Genomic DNA, 24,271 nt, shown 5'->3' with positions numbered 1-24,271 from the left:
CATTATTTTACGGTTGTACGGTCACGAATTTTTCACGCACTAAGATGGTGGATCTTTCAAGAAAAATTTTGAGCGTATATTTTTCAGATGGTTCGACACACTGACACGAAACATGCCGACTCAAAGGTGAGTATTTTTTATTAATGCTATAATTTCGTCGTCCTTCAATTTAACTTATCAGTTGGACTGAAGTCCATGTTTTATTTTACGTTTGTTTACCTCTTTCTACCATTTATATTCGCCACAATTTTTGTGTGCGGTGAGCCAGTTCTTCGTTTCTTCTACGTGCGTTTTGATCCTAGATTTTTCTCCTCTTCAAACAGCTTTCATAAGCATTCTGGCGATTCCGGAGGGTCAAACTCTCCTAGCGAACTTTTGTTCAAGCGACCTTCATTGGTTGCTATGACGTAAACGAAACAGAAGATATGTTCGAACATTCATGTTATCGTTGCATTTTGAATAGTTGTTCTGAAATACTTTATTGTTACGAGTTTCGCTTTCCTACTCTTCTCGCACCTGATTTCTCTCTTCTGCTTTCTCATAAATCTATCCGCTGAGGTGTTTGTTTACCGCGCTTTATATCTGGTAGGACGACTAGTAACCCGTCTATAGGTGTGTAAGACAGTAAGAATGCTTGCAGTTGTCTTCTTTTCACCACTACTGTCCTACCCGTGTGTCCATGGCTTGCAGAGAAAGGGAATATTGCAAACTCCCGAACTCAGGTTAGACTAGACGGGGAAAATCCTCACAGCGGCCAAATTCAGAGCTTTAATGTGTTCAGTCGGGTTACCGCGTTACTTCTTTGATTCCAGCAGAGTAGAGGGAAGAGAAAGTGCATGCGAAGAAGAGGATGGGTTGCGGCACAGGCGTCGCGCACACCAGGTTGAAATTATTCGGCGTTGAGTATATCTACTGTGAGTTTTCATCTCATCGCGTTCCCGATGATACATGCTCCCTTCTCTTCTTTACCTTTACTGTATGTTTTCTGAAACGACCTATACTCTCTCGCATACTTTTCTTTTGTTTCATTCGTAGAACTGAATTTTGCCCGTATCAGGCGCAGTTCGCACTCTTCATGCACTATTCCATCTGTTCTGATCAAGTTCATTTACGTAGGTTTTGTGTTGATTTGCTTGGGTTGTATCCATGAACTTGATCAGCAGCTAACGTTTCGGCGCTATCGCCTTCGTCAGAGCCTGGAAAATCAAAGCCATCAGTTACTTATCCCTTCAAACACTGCGTCACCTAAAGACATTCAAACGATGGGCAAATTCAAAGAACAACACATGGGCCAGTCTTTACCTCATTTACTGAGTCCGATAACGTAGGAGACCACGCGGGACAAGTTTAAGGGCAGTCGAGGCAGAAGAGAGCCACAACTTGAGTTCGTTTCATTAATTCTTTCTTCCAAACTGTTCTCAGAGCATCCTTACTTCGGGAATGCTGTCATATTTTTCGGTTCCTCGGAGAAGGCCCTTTTACTTGAAGGTTTAAGGGTTCTGCACGTTCCTTCTTGACTGTTCACCCCCTATGATTCATTCCAGCCACAAAGAACGCAGTGGAAAAAAGAGTTTGTGCGACGAAAAAAGAGGGGCGTAGCGAAAAAAAAAGCGTTATCTCCGAAAAAAAAAACCGTTAGAGGACCGAGAACAAATCTGAACAGTTGTACATTGAGGAGGTATCGGTTGAAAATAAAGGACTGTGTTATTGCACAATGCAGCGAAAATCAAGCATTTGTGCCGTAGAAACATCTCTGAGTGATATTTTTGACCACGTCGCTTTTTTGTCATGAATTCACCAATCCCAGGAGACATTATTCCTTGACAAAATTGCTTCTTTACTGATTATTGATGTGAACTAGCAGCTGAAACGATGGACATAGGAAATGCTGACACAAGTAGTCCTAGAAAATTCTTGCTTGTCGCTCTGGATAGTTCTGTTAGTTCACGACCTTTCGCTTTATGTTTCATGTTTATCTGGATACGAAAAGAATCCGTTGAATTTAGGTGAGGAAAACTGCAAATTTTATGAGTTAGTATCTGCGCGTGCACTTGGCTCTTGTACTTTTTTCTTCTTTCCAAGACGTCTACAGGAATAAATTTTCCAAGCGGAAAGTCATGCTCTTCCTTTTGAGAATTGAATTCAGATGTTTTTGTACAACACTGCAATTATATTTGTGCGATCTTTTTCAGTTGTGCCTGGAAACTCCCGGATTTGAAGTCGGGAAGTCCCCAAGAGAATTGCTGCTAGGAATTTTTCGTTACTCTGAAATCCGATGACTGCTCAGTTCTCGTCTGTGGATGTGTCATAGTCGTTATCGTTGGCACGTCATCGGATTTCGGAACGTCATCCACAGGGTGGCGCGAAACATTGAATTTGTTTTACACTAGTCACCTCCACAGATTCTTCGGATGTTACCTGAAGCATGTCGTGCTCCAGTGGCAAAGTTTTTCTTTGTGAAGGTAGCACTCGCGTTAGAGGCGACAAATCAGCAGGGAGCTATTTTTTCCATAAGCTTCTAGAAATGTTCTGAACAGCTGAACTAACCCCGACAGAATCGCATAAATGCAGGGGACCATTTCAAACCAATATTTAAAACGTAACGAGAACGTACGAGTATTTGTTCTCTTGTTTTAGTAGCTTTTTGACCTCTATGTTGCTTGCTGTGTGTCACGGGTTGCGTGTGCTTATACCGTATGAGTGAAGAAATAAAAAACAAGAACATATCTATTATTCTTGGGACATATTAAGCTACAATGGCTTCAGAGTAGTTCGTTACGTGCATTCTATTACCTATCAACGGTCATACGGTCTATGCACGGATTATTTTCACACATTTTAATTAATCCTTATGAAAGCGGAACAACGGTATAAGCTGAAGCATTGAACTGCTGCTGTCGTGGCGATAGGGACAAGTGGATCGTCTACTAGCGTTCAGAATAACATTTGCGTGATACCACGCCGCTGGCCACTGTAGCTATTTGCTTTCACTAATCTAGCGTTCGTTTACTGCCTTATTGATAACTGTGTTTGTTCGAACGTATCTAAACAAGGACAGGGTGTCTGTCTGCACCAAAAGAACAGCACGGAACAGTTTCGCATCCGGCACCTGCAGTCCAGTCGAACCCGGAGAAACGTTTGATTCGCGACTTTGCATCGACATCGTCTTATCACTTCTGGGCTATTCATTCGCCGCGTTTGGAGTTTCTTCGTTAGCACGTGTGTGTCGGTCTGTTCTGTTGTCTGGTAGAGTTGGCTGCGGTCGTTCACCGGGCTGTCATGTCAACATGGATCTCCTGAAGATGCTGAAAACGGAGTATCCGGTGAGGCAATTTACACCTTGAAACAAATCTGGAAATCTGAATCTGAAAATATCGCTGGTAGAGTAAAATTAGTGTAAAAAGTCTAAAAATCAATATTATCACGTTCAGTACATGATGTAGATACAAATGTCTGAAGGCTACCGTTCTCTCCGGATTTTGAATGGTTGACTCCCTCTACGAATCTTCCAAGCTTGTTGTTTCAAAAAATTAAGCAAAACAAATTATTCTGTAGAGGAACGACAGTGAACATAAAACTTCTCGCCTTTTCTTAGCTTTTTTCTTCTTCTGTAAGCACGTTCAAATGCGCTTTTCAAAGCTTTGCTCCTTTCCCCGTTTGAAAAAGTCAAGAAGTCGACGGTTCCATTCAGAACACTTTCCCCTAATTCAAAATTTAACATATTTCTATTTCCCATCACAGTCTTCGAAGCTCTGAATTTCAAATGGTGTTTAACTACTTGACAAATGTTCGCTAAGACCTATGCGCGCGTGCTACAGCTTGCGCTGAAAACCTTCCCCCGTAGTATCCTAAAGTTGCTTTCAAATCGGCTGCAGACCAACTACGGATGTCAGTGAGATCTACGGACGTCGACGAAATCTCGTAACTCACTTTTTTCCTTTCGATACCGGTTTCAGGTTTCAGTCAAGCATCCCGTTGCACAGATCCCCCTGTTCTGGTCAACCTTAGCTTTCACCTGCTTTTACCACCTGACCTAACGACAAAATTGTTGCTTTCTGTTCTTCTCCTTGGCTTCTGGTTATTCCTTTATCCAGCTGGCCCGATTAATACTCTGTAGTGAAAGACTCTGAGTAACCCTGAACGACTTTACCTTTATGACTTGAAGTTTTTCCTTTCCGTTCCTTTATGACTTCTTAAGCAGTGAAATGCTGTTTGTTTGAGAAGATCCAGCAAATTCCACTGCACTGCTATTCGTAGTGCAACGGTGAAATGATTCGGGTCTTCAGTTCATTGTATGCGTTCCGCTAGTAGTTGACATCTATGCAAATGCATTTTCGGGGACAGTTTCCAAGGTCGGCGATCAACCAACGGCAGATGCGACTCGCCGTCATTCCTCGTCATAAACAAACATGGCCTTCCGCGGCTTCGACCGGGCGTCTTTTCTCTCGAGCCCACGCTCGGTGCGAACACACAGTCGACAGTTCACGGTGGCCAATTTGTCGCTCTCCTTTGCTGCTCCGTTTCTGCTCCTCCTCCTTTCACGTCAGATGCGATGCCTTTCTTTCCCTTGTCTTCTTTCTTTTCTTCATTATCTCATTTGCGTGCAAAGGCTAAAAACGTGCGTCTATCATTTTTTTTGCATACCGCCAATTATTAGGAAAAGATGCTGTCCTCTGTTATCGACAGAAGTGCTGCTATCGAAAATTTACGCATGTCATTTTTGCTGCAAACCGATCTGCTCACAAAAAAAAGCGGGTAATATCGAAGGACTTCGAAGGAACTTTTTCTATGAAAAGAGGATCTTCCTCGGATCTTGAGAAGAATTCTACTTTTTCAAAAACTTTTTTTTTTCAAAAATTCATGGGTAGGCTAATGCATAATCATATATCAGGACATAGTCGAAGCGAATTACCAATGATCACAAGTTCCTTTCGTTCCACGGACGCACCTATTGTTTATTTCGAAGGATTCGACTGTTCCATTTTGTGCAAATTCTTTTCGTCATGCTGATTGCGAGAATTCCTGTTGGAAATGGTACAGGATAATTGCTCGATGGTGTTCTTTGCACTTCGCCTAACTCGATTACTTTTGCACGACACGGAACCATTAGTCCATAATTAAAAGCGTGAAGTTTGAAATAGATCTTCTAGCTGTATTTATTCCTCCCATGAGGTTGATATGTTTTTCTTTTCTTTATTTCTTTATTCCACATAGCAGGAATTGGTGGAATAAAGCCTTAGCCTTCTCAACAACTACAAATCTTCGAACTACAATTACAAAACACGCTTTCCTCTGAATGCGTTCTCGCAACAGAGGATGTGGGAACTCTCGATGTTCTGATAGTGTCTCAGAAAAACAGAAATTCTGTTACATTGATGAACTTGAGAATCTCAATAGGTGCGTAGTTGAGGAATTATGGATTACTAAATATATGCATTCAATCCCACTGCCTGCAATTCGCGAATTTGTCCGAAAGGAAAACAGAGTGATCACTTGAATTTATTATTTGTCATGCAAGGAATTCTGTTTTGACTACGATCGATGGAATTGTGCGACTCTCATGTGCAAAGAGTTCTTTGGTTCTGAAAAAAGCTCTCGTTTTCACGTTGCACTTTGTTGTCATCGCATTCAAACAAGGAAAGGAAATTCTCGAAGTTAGCGGGGTTGTTGAATGGTCGGAATTCTAAAAATGCGGTTGCAAAACGCTGAGGACAGGAATCTGAAACTGAGTAGGAAAGAAGGATATCTTGAACATCCCCTCTCCTTTTAGCCTATTAAGTTTTAGTTAAGAATAGCGAATCCGCGAATCGGTCCAATGAAGATCATATCAACCTCGCGTTCGGCTTTAGACAAAGAAAACTGTTCAAATAAATTCGCGATGTCAGATTCGATAAACACCGAACATCGATAAACACAGAACAACGAAATACCGAATTCCAGGAAGCAATCACCGTCCTGGATTTTTGTTTCACATCACACAAAAATCGACGTAATATGAATAATAGTAAATATAGCACTACCTATTTGGTTTGGGAGTATTTCATTAATTAATTAATTAATTCTGCAGCTTGTTTTTGCGCTAATCTTTACGACTGTTCGTCCCTTTGCTTGCAAATCGAAATCTCAAATAATTTCACAATGATCTAAGGGTCCAGTCCAAGCATTTATGCTCATTGTTTGTATTTCTTAGAAGATAATATGAACTGCGCATTCACCTTGGAGAGTGAAGAGCAGAGATTCCCTTTTCGTGGTTTTCAACGAACTATCTCCCTCGCTGGCCAGATGCCAGCCGAACTGTTCGAGTGTTCTTCGCTTTTGCACCTTGCAACGTGAGATTGGACAGTGTAAATTCGCTTTTTTTTCGACGCAATTCCAGAGGACAGTTGAACAGGTTTTCGAAAAGTATTTCTCTCCATTGTCCGCATTGGTTCTGCATCGCTTCGCCGCCTATATTCAACCACCATGAGGCATTCCGTGTTGTTAGATGATCTAAAGGTACAGATGTCTAGGGTTTTAGTTTTTGGGACATCCCTAATATTTCTTCTATAAATGAAGCTTAACAGTGCTCGAAATGCAGCAAATATTTTTCTGGCCGCTAAGCGAAACAAAGAGCCTCTCATATCTTTTTGGGATTTCTAAGATTGCATCTTCACATACGAACATTTCACCTCCAGTATAATGATATTTGGTTGAAAAATTATATATTTCCGTCGTTTTCTCTTCTTCCCCAGAACGGAAACATTGTCCATTCTACCTCACTCACTTCATTCTCAACAATACATATTCTCAAATGCATCGAATAAACATTGTACTTTGTATTATTAAGCATTGTAGAATGAACATTGGGTCAAGCCGAGGTGATTTACCGTGCAATGTGCTTAAAGACGGTAGTCCAAGAATCTGCCGTAATGAGAGAATCCGTGGGGTAAGCTAGTGATGGGGTTGTAGATTGCGGGATCACAGGTGGTTCCGCTCACCCCTCCATAATCGTCCTAAAAAAAACGGCGTGTTAACCGTTTTAGTTCCTATGAGCTAGAACGCTCCTCTATGCGTACGTTCTGGTCCCCTCAGCAACCAATTCATTGGCTCCTTTTGAAGTCGAAAAGCACTCACTGGCTTGCGATCGCTGCGCAGCCGGATGCGGCGCGCTGCAACTGAGCTCGTCGTGAAAAACGGAGTCCTTCACGCCGTGTTTACGACGATGAGGGAGAGATGGGCGGAGCCACCCCTGTCTCCGCAATCTACAATCCCACCTCTAGCTTGTCCAGCGGTTTCTCTCACTGCGTCAGATTCGCGGTATGCTGCCCTTAAGCGGTTGCGCTCGAAGTGGCACAGACCACAGCATAGCTGCCGATTGGAGCTAGCGAGGGTTCTACTGCATCCGTGGCCCTTCCGCCTGCGCAACCGCATCCTAAAATAGCTCAGTTTGGCTCGATCACAAGTACAATCTACATATACGACTACAAATAAAGCACGTGGAGTGCGTGCAGTTTTGTTGCGAAGGAATTTCTCTTTTTTGCAGGCAGAAGAGAGTTCGATTAATTTCACGCGCATGTTTAGGATCTTCATTTTTCGAAGTACCATTTGTTGTTTGTCTACTCTTCTTCCGCGGTTTTTTAGTTGAACATAGGAGAAAGAAGTGAGGTTGAAGAAAACTTGGAAAATATTCAAAAGGATCAACTGATTTCGTTCTGAGTGACTATAAACATTGTGATCGGAGATGAATTCGCGAATGGGAATTAGTTTTGTTTTCTTTTTTCCGGAATTAAAAAATCTTAAAGATCTATGAAGGTCTCTCTCAGTTTCATTTCGATGTACTCGGAAATGTTTCTACCAAGATCAGGCGGAGTTATACAGAGGGACCTCAGGATTGAGAAACCATTGCTCTTCCAATGTAAGCAATACTTTTAGCACTTAGTAATACGTTTTTTCGGTAGCTACAAAAGACTGTGAAGTGCAGCACGAGCCCTTCCAGAGCTCTTATCTGGTGCTACAGACTCATACCAGTAGTTGTTTATTTGGCTTCAGTAGTGAATCGGTGCTATCTTTCCAAGTCGAAAGATTCATTCTTGTTGCTACGTTCGTTGTTGGCGGTGCTGCGATCGTCTGAGTCGTTACTGGTGTGCAAATTATCATGGGCAAGGTGAGAAAACGTAAATCTGGTTTTGAGACTGCGTTGAGGAATGCCGAGACTTTCGAGTTTCCCTCTCCACGCGAAAAATTACTAGTAGTATGGAAAAGTGCCGTGTATTGTTGACTTTTGATTTTCTAGACGTCTTTGGAATTTCTCGGAACAGAGTATGATTGATGGATGATAGGTAATAGTAATTAGCAATTGAGGTAGTATTCGTTGAGACCCTTTATACAAATACTCGTTTGTTTGTTTGCTCGCTTGTACTTGCTTGAAAGAGAATTTTTGTGTCCTTTTTGATTGTTAGAAATGATGAGTTCCTCATCAACTTTGAAGCATCCAAATATTTTGAATTTGCTCAACACCCAATTCCAATAGCGCACAAGTGTTAGAATAAGAGAAAAATTAAAGGGCTGTTCAAAATTATTTCGGCAAACTTCCTGAGATGACAGTGATGCTTATGGCAGGAATTTATCCGACAGTCCCACTTCTTCCCACACCTATGTCTCGTACTTATTATCTATCTACTTATCGTGTTGACATTTTACCTTTTAGAAACTGGTCTGTCTTTAGACATTTTGGGACGTAGGAGTAGGATTGTGATAGTTTGTGGTCTCCTTTCAACGTTATTGGCCTCTTGAGGTTCTTTAGAGAGGTTAAGGGTGTCAGAGAACTCAGTTCACCGTTGTTCTTGCATGAAGGATGACGCTGAGAGTCGCTGCTTCTGAGAGTCGTAGAAATTCCTTTTCGCTACCCCCTCAAGAATGTTTTACTCGTCCGTTTCACGCGGATAGCAGTACAATCCGCAAGGTGTGAACTCGTTGGTAGGAAAAAATGCAGGAACTATCTTTCGAAGCTGTACTGCTGTTCCTCAAAAATGAAAGTGACTGTGCTAAGGATTTCCTATTTCCGCAGTTTGGATTTCAATAAGATGAGGAACAATAAACTTATGTTGCTCAATGAACGATTTAATTATCATGTCCTAGCACTGATGTCTCATTGAATTCAATGTCAAAGAATGAAGTATAAAGGATAGAGCGCTCGACGCTGATCAGTCTTTGCGAGGATGCCCCTACGTGTTCGGCTTCTAATTCAGGAACCTTTGAGGTTTATGAATATGTGTCCAGCCTCCACAGTGATGGCAAGGGAAAAAGAAAGCGAGCAAGTCAATATTTCAAATGATACAACAAATAACCAAATTTAGTCAGTTGCAAAGACCTCCGAATAACTCTTACAACTAGTCATCTCTCATCAATCTGTTTCTCTACCTCCTCTTCGGTGTTGGTGTGTCTGTCTGATGTCCAAAGTCCTTACGTCCTTGGAATGCAAACATGACATGATTTTTTCTGCGCACACTTGAAAATACACATGGATGAGACGTCATCCACGCAGTTGTTATTGTTTTGTGTTGTGCTTTGTGCCGAATTACACAGGTACTCCTAATCGGGCGCTTTGTTTTCTCGCCACTCACGCCGATTGGCTGATTCGAAACTTACGACGGCCTTATCAACCGCCTGTCTCCACAACTCGATATTGCTAGAAGTGCGTCCGCAGTGATCCGCAACCTCCTGGACGAGTTCCTACTCCTCAAAATGTCCACGAAAAGCGCTATTCGTACTCGCCTTCTTACAATGAAAGAAGTAAGTTCCACAGGCATTCCCGATCGACCACGCGCTTTGGGAATTTGGGAACGTGCACGATCAATGTATCTTTTGTGTCATCCATCATGTGCCACGTACGACATCATTTATGCTAGTTCCACCTGATATTGTAGTACAATTTCCTCTGCTGTGTCTCTAACTCGCAACGTTACTTCCCAGTAACGCCAAAATGTTGCTCTACCGATCCGTCATCGACGCAGAAATGGCAAGTTTTGGAATGATCATTTCTTCAAAGGCAGAAAGGGAGAGAGAGAGAGGAATCACCGCTCCGATTTGCTACGTTTGCATGTCTTGTGGAAAGCAGATGCGTATCGTGATCTGCGATGATCCATTTGCGTTCTTAGAACCCTCTTTTATAGGAAAATCGCGGGAGCTTATCCGGATCGAGACTCGTTGTGAACATCTTTCGTTGTTCGCACGTTACCGAAAAAAGGGTACAACACACCTAATTTATGAACAATCCGCAGACATCTTCTTCATCTTTCGCTTTGTACCTTGTTCCTGTTCGTTGAATCACCTGAAAGTGATGATATGTGCGAGAACGCCGCTAAATGAAATCTCTGTCATCATTCCGTGTCCCTTTCGGCGGCTAGAGACTCGTTTTCATATTTTCCTGGATATTACAGTCCAGTCCTCTGTTCCCCTTCTAATAACATCCGAGCAACTTTATACTCTTTGAAAAATTGCACTCTCAGGGTACTATCTTCTGGTGCTTGTTACTCACATCAGTCACTGGCTGGAAAACATTGCGAGTCCATTCGCAGTCCTATTTACCCCACTGCGCGAAAAAATGCAGCTTGCTCCTTCCTTTCAGTGCGTGATCCGATGCGAATTTTTATACTGTTATCATGTTTTAGCCATTCCAGTTTGAAAAAGTGAAAAAATCTCCATTAAAGTCACTATGATTTTTCCTGTTTGCTTTTGAATTCGTTCTGAACCTTGCATTTAGTATTATTAATTATTGCTACCAATATTTAAATAACTGAAGGACCTGTGTATTGTATCGAATTCTGCGCATTTTCAGGAGTACTTAGAAAATATATGCTTTCAAATGCTGTGATACACGTACATGAACTTCTTCAACTAGATTATTTCCTGTGTTCAGGAGAGAAGCAGTTAACAGCACAGGGCGCGCAGTGAACTTACAAAAGTGACCATAGTACATTAAGAGCTCTCTTCTTGAGCTGTAGGACAGGTTTTAAATTATGTGAAGAGCTTCACATTTTCGTTATTATGAAAATATCTTTTTCCTTGAATATTTGCGTAAGATTAAATTTAGTTAATGCTCTCATACTGCGCGCGATCTCACTCAATTCTGGTGGTTGAAGGACTAATTGTGAAGAAACGGCGTGGTTTGATATGCTGCAACTTCCCACATGTCGTCCGAGATTGGGTTTCATGAAATACTGATCTTTCTAATTGATCATGGTTGGAGAGAGCAGATCATGAAATTGATAGTACTTCTCTCTTCTCCTTTCAGTGCGTGATCTGATGCGAATTTTTATACTGCTATCATGTTTTAGCCATACCAGTTTGAGTAGGTGAAAAAATCTCAATTAAAGTCACTTTTTTCGTGTCTGCTTTTGAATTCGTTTTGAATCTATCCACGTATAGATGGCGGTAGGGACGTAGTGTGAACGTCACATGCAATTGAACTCAGTAATTAGGAAAAAGACGTGAGGAACAGCCGTGATTGCACCGATCCCTTCTACGATGCAACTTCTTACGCGATAGAACGCGGGTAGGCCTGTCGTCGTTAAACGTCCACAATCCAACAGATTTAACTCAAATATTCCACCTGCACAACTACAGTCGTGTTGCGGAGTGCTATCGTTGTAACAACAATAATAGTAATGATAATAATAATAGTAATCCGTACTTAGCTGCACTGCTGGAGATACGGGTGCAACGAAGCACTTTCCACGTGCTTTTCTGGATAACTGCTGGGAAGTGGTCGTGATCACGTTTCGTAAACTAAGCGTGAATTCGCTGACGCAACTGCTCCGTGCTTCATATCGTTTTGACCCCACTGTATTCGTTTTGAGATGCTGTCATTGTTAACTTCCTCATGCACTCAGCGCGTTTAGTGATGCGAAAGGTAATCAGCAGTCAGATCTAGGACGTAACATTTAATTTGCTAACGTGGGTATGATGTTAAGCACAAATTCACCACCTCTTCTTTCTTTACCGCTTTTCGGTGAAATTGAAAAGCGCAAGTTTTCTACCACCTCACTGCATTGCACTTACTGCCTCAATATCAGTAGCGTTAACGCTTTCAAGTCACAAGAAAATTAGTTTATTACAAATTACATTCTTCTTCTTAAAGGCATCACCCTACGAATCTGAGGTGGTACGGATTTCAAGTGGAGTATTCTTATACGGGATAGTAGATTATGGAGAAAGGAGTGATCCCGTCCATTTCTTCCTAATTCCCGTAAAAACGGCCGGAAGATGCGGCGCGTGCACAAGGCTGGCGTGCTCCAATCGAACTCGTTGTAGAAAGTAGCGCGCCGGAACGCTCGAAGCCGTATCTTCCGGGGCGTTTTTATGGCAATTTGGAAGAAACGAATACAATCACCCTTCTCTCCATAGTCTACGACTCCGTATACGATTACTCCACCCGAAATCCGTACCTCTTAAGTGCTCAAATAGCAAATCTTCAATCTCTGCTGCAGTGAGGAAAGATTAATGAAGAACTCGCTTACGGCCTGCAACTGTTTATCTGGTTCCCCACATGTGCACATTTGCGTTTTCTCATACTTTTGTCCACTTATCGTTACACCCTTTTCCCTCTCTTCTAGAATATTCGGTTATCGTAGTATTGATCATCTATCCATACATTTTATTACTTGTTTTTTCTTTCAATGCGAGTCGATGGAATGGGGGATTAGATCTGTAGTTTACGAATGCAATACTTGAAAACGTCGTTCACTGCAACATTGCTTCTTAGTACTGGCAAAGTTTTCTGAAAATGGCCTAGAGTTGTGTTTTTTCAATAAGTAATAATAATTCAATCTAACAATAATAATTAATTATTCATTTAGTTTAGACCTCTTCACGGATATTTCATCTATTATTCGATCCAAATAGAATTCCTTCTGCTGCTTAAGAAATTCTCGACTTGCGATTCCAATGCTGTATTGAGTGCTTTTTCTCTTCTTTTTTCTTATACAATGCTCTGTTCCAGACTTTATACGTAGGATGAAAAGAGAACATTTTACCAGTAACGCATGTTGTAGTTACACAATCAAATCAATCAAAAATCACTGTAGTTTGGCATGGTGGAGAAATTTGAAGCTTCCACTACCGATATTTTGAACTCTCAGGTAATCTGTCCCAGCTTTCCCATCTACTTTCTTAACAGAATCTGTTTTTTCTTGTGTTGAGAATATCAACATTGCCAGAAAATTATGATGTGCAATTTTTTGTGATGCTTTTTTCGTCTTAGAAACAACCCCATCAATTTTTCATATATTATTATTTAAAATGAAAACATAATTTTAACATTCATTCGGCGAATTCCTCTGGAATTACACGTTTACGAAAACAAATAATCGCGAATTGCTGTAATTAACAGCGTTACACCTCAGATGTCGTGTTATCAAGGAAGAACAATGACTTTACGCAATCATTCACTGAACCAAAATTTCATATTTTTGGCGATGTACATAACTTTCTGTTGCAGATATGTAAAAACTCAAAGAACCTATTTTTCTGGTGCTCAAAACTTCAACGATTTCTCTGCACGTTCTCACCTTTCAGAAACAGATTTTTTTTTCAAACATACACAAAAACTATAACTTCTCCGCATGTGTTGCTGAAGTTGCTTTTGAAAGATTACCGCAGAATCAAATCAATTTGTACGGCTGTTGGCATCTCTTCCAATTTCTCCGAGATCTTCTGGAAAGGCGATGTTTCTCCTTCGTCAATTCCCTTTTCGTTGCTCATAAGATGATCCGTATATTCATTTTCCTTTTTCCGTGCTGCTTATCACCGCTGTTCTCTTTTTGTTTCTTTTTTGATTAGCTTCTTCCTTTTTTGTTTTTTCTTTCCGTTTCCTAGCTCATATGCTTTCACTCAATAGGTATCCTACAACAGAATGTTCTAGAGATGAACATCATATTCTAACATGTAAAAAATATTCGAAAACGTGGACCAAAACGCAGAGTAGTAAGTAGTGGAAGTAGAGCACACAGATTCGTGATCAATTTGCTTTCTTCCTGATCCTGTGGAACCAATGTGTGTATACGTATGTATGCATGCACCAAGGAGTGACTGGAATTTTAAGAGGATCTCCCCTAAAGGCATCACCCCACGAATCTGAGGTGGTACGGATTTCAAGTGGAGCATTCGTATACGGGATGGGAGACTACGGAGAAGGGGGTGAGTCTGTCCATTTCTACCTAATTGCCGTAAAAAACAGCCCGGGAGATACGGCTTCAGGGGTTTTGGCGCACTATTTTGCACAAGGAGTTCGGCTGGAGCGCGCCAGCCTTGTGCGGCGCAGCATCTTCCGGGCCGTTTTTTACGGCAATTAGGAGGAAATGGACGGAATCACCCCCTCTCCATAGTCTCCCATCCACCTGAAATCTGCACCACCTCAGATTCATGGGGTGATGCCTTTAAGTCTCAGAGAATCTCTTTCGGGAACAATTTCTTTTTGGTGTTTTATGAAACGTTATGGAAATCGCTTGAAATTGCTTGAATGAGGATTGAGTGAACGTAAAATGTATTTCTGTAAATCATAAGTCATGTTCATACTATGGTGAACTATGGTCATAGTGAACTGTTTATGCACACATTTTTGTATTATTCATGATTAATCTATTCTACATTTTAACTGATTGAAGTATTTGGAAGCGAAACTCGTTACTTTGTGCAATGAAGATGCTTATTTGCTTCCTCTGGTCTCTAATATCTACTAACGAAGTCTGTGGAGTACAAACGACTTGTCGTAATACGGTTTGAAGACGTCACCAGCACGTTCTTCGTGCTCTGCCTCCCGATGTCCAAACCTTGTAATCGCGCCTTTGATTTAGTTTAGTTTACTATGGTTCCGCACCCTCTTGGGAGATTACTGTCATTGGATCGCGATGTCAAGGATATGAAGGTAGGTAGAGATCTGGGGAATGCACGGTCAACACTTTTAGCCGGCGGAAATATGAGTGCTCATCGCCTGCAAAACTGGAAGCGTCTGTATGCCTCATCCATCATGGTTACATGGGCAACCATTCTTCTCTCTATCCACATAACTCGAACAATATTTTCTCGTGCCAAACCTTGATGTTATACAAACAGTAGGATACTGCTGAGAAATCGCAACCATTTTATGACCCACAGGCTTTGGATCTTCCATATCTCCGTACTCTTTGGATATCAGTACTCAGCTTCTTATGCTAAAGACTTGCGCTGTCGAAAAAGCTCTTTCTCGCAACATTTAAGGCTAAAGTCTCTTTGTTTCACTTGTTCATTTGAACTGGTTTTACGTCCTTCTGCAGAGAAAGTGCGGAAAGGAAGGACAACATTAGTGGTCAATATCCGATAACTGCCAAGATTGTTAGCTGCTTCCGTTCTTTCGCTGGATTACCTTTCTTGAGTCTACGCTGCATTGGTAAATGAATGAAAGCTTTGCATTCATAATGTATTTAAAAACCTGCCTACTTATGTGCAGCCACCCATTGGTGTGCAGTTATGAATAGTTGAGAAAACATGTAGTGAGTCATTCACCCTTACATAATTGTTGTTCTTACTGGTAACTTATTGCTTCAGAGTTCGGAAGAATGGAAGACGTCAACAAAGAAGGAGACTCTCGGTGCTCTCGAGCAAGAGTTGGCGAAACTCTTAACCACTTCCACTCAGGCGGATGTCGAGGTTATTCTTGCACCTTTTTCCTTCCCTTTCACCCCGAGGTCTCACTCGTTCTCTTGTGGAAACTCTTTTAAGCAGTTATTGTGCAATCCTTACCCCTTAGGAAGGACAATCAAAGCTATATCAAAAGAGCTAAGAGAAGCAGATTTGAACTGTTTCTCGACGTTCCTCATGGTGCATAAACTTCACTTTTTCTCTCGAGCAGCTAAAAATGAAAGATTGTAATTGCTTCAAAAATTAACATTAACACTGTTTCGGCTACAGTCGCTTGCTTATTCTTATTAAGTTAAGTCATAAATAACTTCCGCCCAGGTACATGGCTCGTATTGTTTTTGTTTACATATATAATGGGTTACCCAAACAAGAAATTTTTGGTATCGCTACGTGGACATAACATTAGACAACAGTCTAGTGTTGTGCACGCAACGTTTTTTTTTGCTCACCTTCAAAATGGAGGACCAAAAAAACACCTCATGTAATATTTTGGGAATTCAAACGATTAATAGTGCTGCGGCCACGGCTCAAAAACTATGCAATGTGTGCAGTGAAGGAATGGTAACCGATCGGGCGGTTAGAATTTGGTTTGTCAAGTTTCGTTCTGGAGTAACGTTGACAAACGAACCAAGGGGAGGGGGCTGCCATTCTGACTTCGGTGGTGGTATTTTGAGGTCAGTATTGGAACAAACTCCACGTTAAGAAACGGCAGAATTGGCGGAGGAGCTCAATCCGTCACAATCACAGTAAATTATTATCACATAGATGTATGAAAAACAAAACGGAAGCTATTTATGACTCAACAAAATAGGTCCAGCAATCACACAATGTACGTTATCGTTTCAGAATTTATGGAGGATGAAAACTAGAAGTCGCTCTTCTATTGAAATAATTATTGTTTCTTACTAAAGGAACTATAGTCTCCCAGGGAATAAAGTGTGCCTCTCACTCACCTGGCTACTTTCTCTTCCAGAAACTTAAGAAACCATATTGCAGAACTTTTTCGCTTGATCTTCAGAGATCTCATAATCAGACTTCTCCTTGAAAGGATTGTATGGTTTTAGACCTGTATGTGACCTTATTTCATATAGTTACCGACTATTCCTGAGAGGACAAGCTCAGATGTGCGAAGATGTCGTCGCTAATAGGAAATTTCTTCGTTATGGGGGTTTATTTTAAAAAATTGTAGTAGTAGTACATAGTACAAAGTGAGAAAGTCAGTAGGTAACAATATACAAGTGCAAAGAAATTATGTCCTGAAATGCTCCAGAAACTGAAGTTGCTCTCATTCTTGCACCTTTTTCCTTCCCTTTCACCCCGAGGTCTCACTCGTTCTCTTGTGGAAACTCTTTTAAGCAGTTATTGTGCAATCCTTACGCTTTAGGAAGGACAATCAAAGCTATATCAAAAGAGCTAAGAGAGGCAGATTTGAACTGTTTCTCGCCGTTCCTCCTTCCTGAAGTCCTGAAGTTGCTAGCTCACTAAAAAGAGATTAATTCTACGTGCACTTGTAGTCGTTCGAGATTTAAACCGTTGCAGCGTCGATGGAGCTCAGCAGATGAGTTTCAAGTTGTTGCCGTGCGATGTCATTCATCGCCCCGAATTGTAGGATATGTAATTCAATGATTGAGGTCACGAATGATTTTAAACTTGTCTGCGGTTCGTTCGTGAATTGAACATAACTAACAAATTTCCACACCTGCTCACCTTAGCGTGGAGACCAATTCTCGCTTCCGAAATCTCTATCCCACAGAACTTATAGAGGTATAAAGTGAAGTTGACTACTGCCTATCACAACCACCAAAGATGTGGCTCACACAGCTTCAAAGATTACCAACACTGTTTGTAACGTGACGGGACCTTCTCTTACATTCATTTTTATGTTTTCTCTGATTGGGATCGCAACACCGCGAGAACTTCGAAGCCTAGCGTTTTTTTAGAGCTGTTGAAATTTGATTAACATGAGTAAGCTATGATTCTGTTCACACCGAATAGTACCGGCGTTTTCCTGCAAAGATCTTTACAGTACCAACACATATTTAGACGTAGATTTCAGGATTCTAGATATATTTCGTGCTACAAAACTTCGTATAAGTTGGTCCAAAATTTTGCAAATTGCATTTAGTGGTATGATTACCAGCAGCCGGTTAGAGGTCCACTGTAGCCGCAAGGTCGATGGTTCGAAACCGCCCTAGTGCCAACCAAGCATTTGACCCCTCCGGGGTCATTCACTTGCCACCAGACCTGTCTGGGAGGATGGAAGCGCTGACGTGATCATCGGTTGGCCCTTGCGAGTCATTGTATGAGCCAAAACCTCAACGATTACGAATTGCAGTAAAACGCGTTGGCGCATCCCAAGTGAATTGATACGCCAGTGACTTTATAATTTTCACCAGTACAGAACTTGCCTCCGTCTTTTTTAAATTTAATCACGTGAGTAACAGTCTACGTTTGAGGATTTTTCCAGAAGAACCGGAAAGAGTTGTCTGGATTCCGCAATCTTTTCGCTAGATTTCTGCGGGCTAAGACTCATGTGGATTGGGCCAAAATCGAACCTCTGCCGGAAGGATCTATAAGAGGGTACAAGCATGTCAGTGAGCATTCTGCACTGTCATTAACTGGTTATTTAAGTTGCTTCTTACAGCTCGAACATCCCAGCAATGATGAAGTAATCGCTTCCATGCTGAACAAGTTGGTTGTGGTGAAACTGAACGGAGGGTTGGGTACCTCCATGGGGTGCAAAGGTCCTAAATCTGTGATTCCTGTGCGAAATGAGCTGACATTTTTAGATTTAACACTTCAACAGATTCAGGTATTGGTGTCAATCCACTGCTGTAAACATGACCGAATCTTATTTTACATTATTTTACAGACTTTGAATAAAACTTACGGTGTTGACGTTCCTCTTGTTCTGATGAACTCGTTCAATACTGAGGAAGACACAAAGAAAGTGCTAAAAAAGTACGCTAACGTTAAGGTGACTAATTTTACATTTTCTGTCTATGATAGTCTGGGTCTGATATTTTTTGAACGAATTCATGGATCTCATGCAAATTATTAAATTCATAGGTGTCAGTCTACACGTTCTGCCAATCACAATATCCTCGTGTTAACCGCGAGACGCTGATGCCGATCGCAAAGTCGTTGGACGATGCCGACGTAGAGTGGTGAGTTCCTCCTTAGATATCATTGTTACACAGAAAGTGAAGTACTAATTAATGAGCGTTTGAGGCGTTGACTCTCTCAACTTCGGGGTTGGAGGAGGGCGAAGGCGATATTTTCCTAAGACATACTTTAATTTATGAACTACTCTCATGTCTTTTTTTCACTACAGTTTAAATTTTTTGGGTTGCGATCTCACTAAAATATTTCAGCCTCCTTGATGATTAAATGGATCTAAAACAGTCTTATAGGAGGGAATCTTAGGTTGATCAGATGTAAACAACTTTGGAATCAGTTGTATTTCCCACCTTCATCACAGTCCAAAATATTGTTGAGTGCCTTCCTGTATCAGGGCCAATAACCACTTTGCGAAACTAGAAATTTGATCCTGCGCTGTATCAAATAATCATACTACTCTCATGCACTGCTGTTAAGACACATACACAATGCAAAAAAAGGAAAGGAAGAACAGTGATATTTTCTTTGCTCGTGCTATTTACGCTTAAAACCAATTTCTTTGTACTTTATCGGAACTAGATGTGCTCAACAGGAGAAGCGCGACCCGACTGCCACAACGCTAACTCTCTCCCTTCTCCACACACCTCTTTTTTCAGCCAGCTAACCTAATCGAACACGTTCGGCGTCGACTATAAACGCTTACTCGCATCGTAGGAGATGAGATTACGGTTCCAACGCTTACATTTTTTCTTGAATTCTTTCTCCGTGTAGCATGAATGTGTGCATTGCAAAAATATGAGAGATTCACAGCGAGCGTATGGAAAATTTCATGCGTTGATCTTTCTCAGTAATCGGGTGGAAGCAGATGCTCCCTTGCGATTTTTGACCATCATGGCTGCGTGCCCCTCAACCATCTATCACACAAAGTTTTATAATGCACGTAACTTTAGCAGATTTGCTGATTGAACTGAAAAGTCACCTTTGTGAATTGGTTCCGTATTTTCTTCGTTTATTTGCTATTTGATGCTTTTCGATTTACTGGGCATATGTTGCGCTAGCCGCTAAATGAACGGGTAAAGTTTATCGGAGTGGAGAATATTTGGGTCAAAGTATATATTTTAAGTAAATGTTCTGTGTGGATTATAATTATTTCCAATTACAAATAAATGAGGGACATTTCCAGCTGGTATCCACCCGGGCATGGTAATTTCTACGAGGCATTTTACAATTCTGATCTTCTCGACAAATTTATCGCAGATGGAAAGGAGGTAACGATGCGAATGAAGTTTAGGAAAATTCAATGAGTTTCTTCCTTTTGTATTTTAATTTAACAACAATAGTTTAGTATTGTTTCCTATCCAATATCGATAACATGGGAGCGACAGTGGATTTCGCTATCCTTAATTTCCTGCTTTCTCCCCCAGCGGGTCACGAGCATCCAGAATTTTTGATGGAGGTAAGCGTCACATTTACCTTGTAGCCTTTAAAGGCAGCATACCACAAACCTGACGCGGTGAGGAAATCCGTGGGGAAAGCTAGAGATGGGTTGTAGATTGCGGAATCAGGGGTCCACTCTCCGCTCTCTCATCGTCCTAAAAAAAGGGATGGAAACCGCTTTAGTTCGAGGATTTTTAGAACGCCCCTCTATATACGTTCTGGTCCCCTCAGCGATCCATCCATTGATTTCACTTCAAGTCGAAGAGATCTCACTGGCTTTGGACCGCTGCGCAGCTGGATGTGGCGCGTATGCAAAAGTGGAGCGTTGCAATTGAAATCGTCGTGGAAAACGGAGTCTTTCTCGCCGTTTATTGCACGAAGATGAGGGAGAGATGAGCGGAACCACCCTGATCGCGCAATCTACTACTCCATCTCCAGCTTTTTCAGCCTCACTACGTTCGTGGTATGCTGATTTTAAACAAATTAAAGATCAGACAAAAATTTTTTGTATATTTGGGTTTTGTTTAGGTCACTAATAAGACCAGAGCAGATGTTAAGGGAGGTACCCTCATTCAGTACGAGAATAAACTTATGCTCCTTGAGATTGCACAGGTCCCTAAGGACTATGTGGACGAATTCAAGTCCATCAGCAAATTCCGGTAGTTATTTGCTTGTATTCCGAAGTTTTATATCTAAAAACATCCCGAATGGTAAAAACATCACAACCAAGGTAGCAACGTTCCCTGTTTTTGTTACTCGTTATGTTTCCAGGATTTTCAATACCAATAATTTGTGGGCGAAGCTATCAGCCATTAAAAGAGTCGTGGAGAACAACGAACTCGAAATGGAGGTCATAGTAAATCCGAAACACCTCGATCGTGGACTTGACATTATCCAACTAGAGACTGCCGCTGGTGCCGCTATTAAAAACTTCCGAGGGGCATGTGGTGAGCACTTCTTTACTGGTGCTAAATACTGCTATTGAATCTTTATATGCTCCGTTTTTACTCCAAGCGTTCAGCTCAACTTCAGCTTATTTGTTTTCAGGAATTAACGTTCCGCGATCACGTTTTCTGCCGGTAAAGAAGTGCTCAGATCTACTGTTGCTCATGTCGAATTTGTACGATATCGATCATGGTAGCCTTACACTGTCAGAACATAGGTCGTTTCCAACGACTCCACTTGTCAAGCTAGGATCAAGTTTTGATAAAGTTTGTTCTCAATTCTTTTGCGCGTTTTTTTTCCTTGAATTCCTGTATTCAGCTACGTCTGGAAAATGCCGTTTTTAGGTCTCGGACTTCTTAAAACGTTTCCAAGGTATCCCGGATTTACTAGAATTAGATCACCTCACAGTTTCTGGAGATGTGTGGTTTGGGAAGGATGTAACACTTAAGGTCTTTTTTATACATTTCGGGTGTTTTTTGTGCAATCTAGGAATATTGAAAGAAAAATACAGCATCGTTAATTCTTCGACAGAAGACGGAAAAGACGCGATTCCGCGTCTTTTTCATCTTTTTTTCATAACTGGCCTCAATTTGATCTTTACTATAAGTTCTAATCATCAGTAGATTCGTGAGCGAACTCTAACAATTGAATGTAATTAAAACTTTCAAGATCTATTAAGGAAGCACTTTTTGAAAAAATTACCTGCGAGTAAACATTCACAGTGCTGAGTCCGAGATAATTGCGCCCTAGGGATATATGATTTCTGACGTAAAATATATTTTTCGTAAAGTAAAATTATATTTAAATATTCATAATCTACAGAGCATTGCAAACAGATAAATATCTCTCACAGCTCTCATAGCTATAATTCCATGACTCCGAAGTTTTCTTAAATTTGACTAAAGTGACGTGTTTCAACTCCAGGAACAACCGACATTACCGGCTTGAAAATTATTTTCTTACAAAATCTGCAAGAAAATTATTTGTTGTAAGACGGCTTTGCTTTTCTTTTTCCAGCTCAACATTTTCTGTTTTCGGCACCTGAAGTAACAACCTCAATATTTTCCATTCCTTACTCTGATTTTTAGCAGTTTGTAGTTCGCTAACAAATTAGGTTTAATATAGAATAATATAGAACTTTTCATCTGTTTTGACAAAAAGCTTTTTTTTTATTTATTGGGAATTCCTTCAAATATCAAGTGGATATGTTATTTCAGGAGGAGGATATCTATTGAATGGTGTCGATTTGAAAAAAATCTGTATTTTTAAAATTTTCATCACAAACTACTTCAGCCTCTATGGAAGGTTATTGTCATCCAGGAAGCTGACCCATCAGATACCTTAGGTCACGCATCGAGCTGCGCCTGTGTTACCACATTGATTACTACATTTGAAAAGAATAGAACAACTGCAGAGAAGAATGTTCTTTTTATAAAACCTTGAAATTGAAGATTCTGATAATGAGTAGTAAGAAGTGAATAAGAAATGCAAAATATCTAGGTTGTAACTGCAGCTGCAAAAAATTAGAGAATCCTGTTGAGCTGGAAAATCAAGAGACTAAGCCGTCCTACAACAAATAGTTTTCTTGCAGATTTTGTAAGAAAATAATTTTGAGCTGGTGATGTCGGTCGTTCGTGGAGTTGAAACATGTCACTTTAGTCAAATTTAGGAAATCTTCAGAGTCATGGAATTATAGCTGTGAGCGCTGTGAGAGATATTAATTTGTTTGTAATGTTATGTAGATTACGAATATATGTAACTATAATTTCACTTTTCGAAAAATATATTCACGTCAAAAATCATATATCCTTGGGGCGCAATTATCTCGGACTCACCCCTGTGAATGTTTACTCACAGGTAATTTTTTCAAAAAGTACTTCCTTAATAGATCTTGAAAGTTCTAATTACATTCAATTGGTAGAGCTCGTTCACAAATCTACTAATGTTTAGATCTCATAATAAAGATCAAATTGAGGCCAGTTATAAAAAAAAGATGAAAAAGACGCGGAATCGCGTCTTTTCCCTCTTCTGTCGAAGAATTAGCTATCCTGCTGTGGTTGGAGACAAGTACATACAATGTTACCAGCGCTTGAGACAGGTGAACCCGACCGTTTGCGTCGGTAATTCCATGGTCCCTACTGGTGTTAATATATCTAGTTTGCTTAATCGTCTGTTCCAGTTCCCCTTTAGCACATACGAAGTCGTTCTTGCAGGGCACAGTGATCATAATTGCAAATCACGGTGACAGGATCGACATCCCTCCTGGATCCATTTTAGAGAACAAGATAGTTTCTGGCAATCTGCGCATCTTAGAACATTGAGAAGTCTGCTACTAACTTTCACAGCTCACCAACTACACGACTAGCCTCCATTTGTGCCTACGGAATGTATCTACCTTTCCGTATTATGATTCAAGCTATGTGTGCTTCACATCAAGAATTCGCGAGCGTCTGTTGAAATCGCTAAGTTACGTCACATAGCTCTCTAAGCTCCTTAATTTGGTATATCCATTGTTCTGCTTGTTTACTAAGTACTCCAGCAAAAAATTACTACGGTGTAGCATCTGTGCTTATAAAGAGTCTTTATTTAATTGCCAGAGTTGTAGCTTCGTTCTAGTTGCGTTGTTGTACGTTTTCTGTACCTAGAGAGAACGCTCGCGGCGTTGTTTTATATTATGTATAGATTGTACGTTAAGAATATAAACTATATTTTAATTGCTTTTTGTTTTTGTTTGCTCTTTCAAACACACAATTGGTTGAAAGAGGTAGAAGATTAAGTGTTTGGTGTTGGTCGATCACTTCAGAAATTGCCAGCGCTTTCGATTTCAATTCAGAATCGTCTCGAATTTATGGACGCGTATGTAGCCTATCTAATGAATCGGGACTATGTAATGACCGGCGGCCTTGTGTCACTTTGTGCAACACAATAGGCACAACGAATCTTCATCGAAACAATGTACGCATGTATACAAAGGGAACTCAACAGTTCAATGACTAATAAGTTCTATTTAAGTCATACAGATGAATACTTCGTTTCATTCCAATGCTGCCTTGGGTGTACCATTATATCTCGAAGACATCGATTAAGCCTGATGTCTGTTGGCGAATATCAGTTG

At 40.8% G+C, this 24,271-nt stretch overlaps 1 protein-coding gene across 4 annotated transcripts; it reads left to right on the top strand.

Annotated features, from left to right (window-relative positions):
* Positions 1–87: 87 nt before the first annotated feature.
* RB195_010607 (uncharacterized protein) lies at positions 88–23,477 on the top strand (the record flags this gene model as incomplete). Of its 4 annotated transcripts, none has more annotated exons than XM_064191697.1 (13): positions 88–126; positions 15,562–15,663; positions 18,122–18,244; positions 18,299–18,466; positions 18,527–18,631; positions 18,724–18,821; positions 19,958–20,042; positions 20,120–20,230; positions 20,740–20,870; positions 20,983–21,158; positions 21,259–21,422; positions 21,501–21,605; positions 23,370–23,477. In XM_064191697.1, 13 exons carry the CDS (start codon positions 88–90, stop codon positions 23,475–23,477), a joined length of 1,515 nt encoding a protein of 504 aa, XP_064049279.1. The 4 variants fall into 4 exon arrangements, with proteins under 4 accessions (XP_064049279.1, XP_064049281.1, XP_064049280.1 ...); XM_064191698.1 differs by lacking the exon at positions 88–126 and adding an exon at positions 3,288–3,323; XM_013437411.2 differs by lacking the exon at positions 88–126 and adding an exon at positions 14,843–14,902.
* Between the last annotated feature and the right edge of the window lie 794 nt (positions 23,478–24,271).

This window comes from Necator americanus, chromosome III (assembly GCF_031761385.1).
Source record: "Necator americanus strain Aroian chromosome III, whole genome shotgun sequence".
Classification (NCBI taxonomy): Eukaryota; Metazoa; Nematoda; class Chromadorea; order Rhabditida; family Ancylostomatidae; genus Necator; species Necator americanus.
Note: the sequence above shows the minus strand (reverse complement) of the source record. Positions and strands in the feature narration are given on the sequence as shown.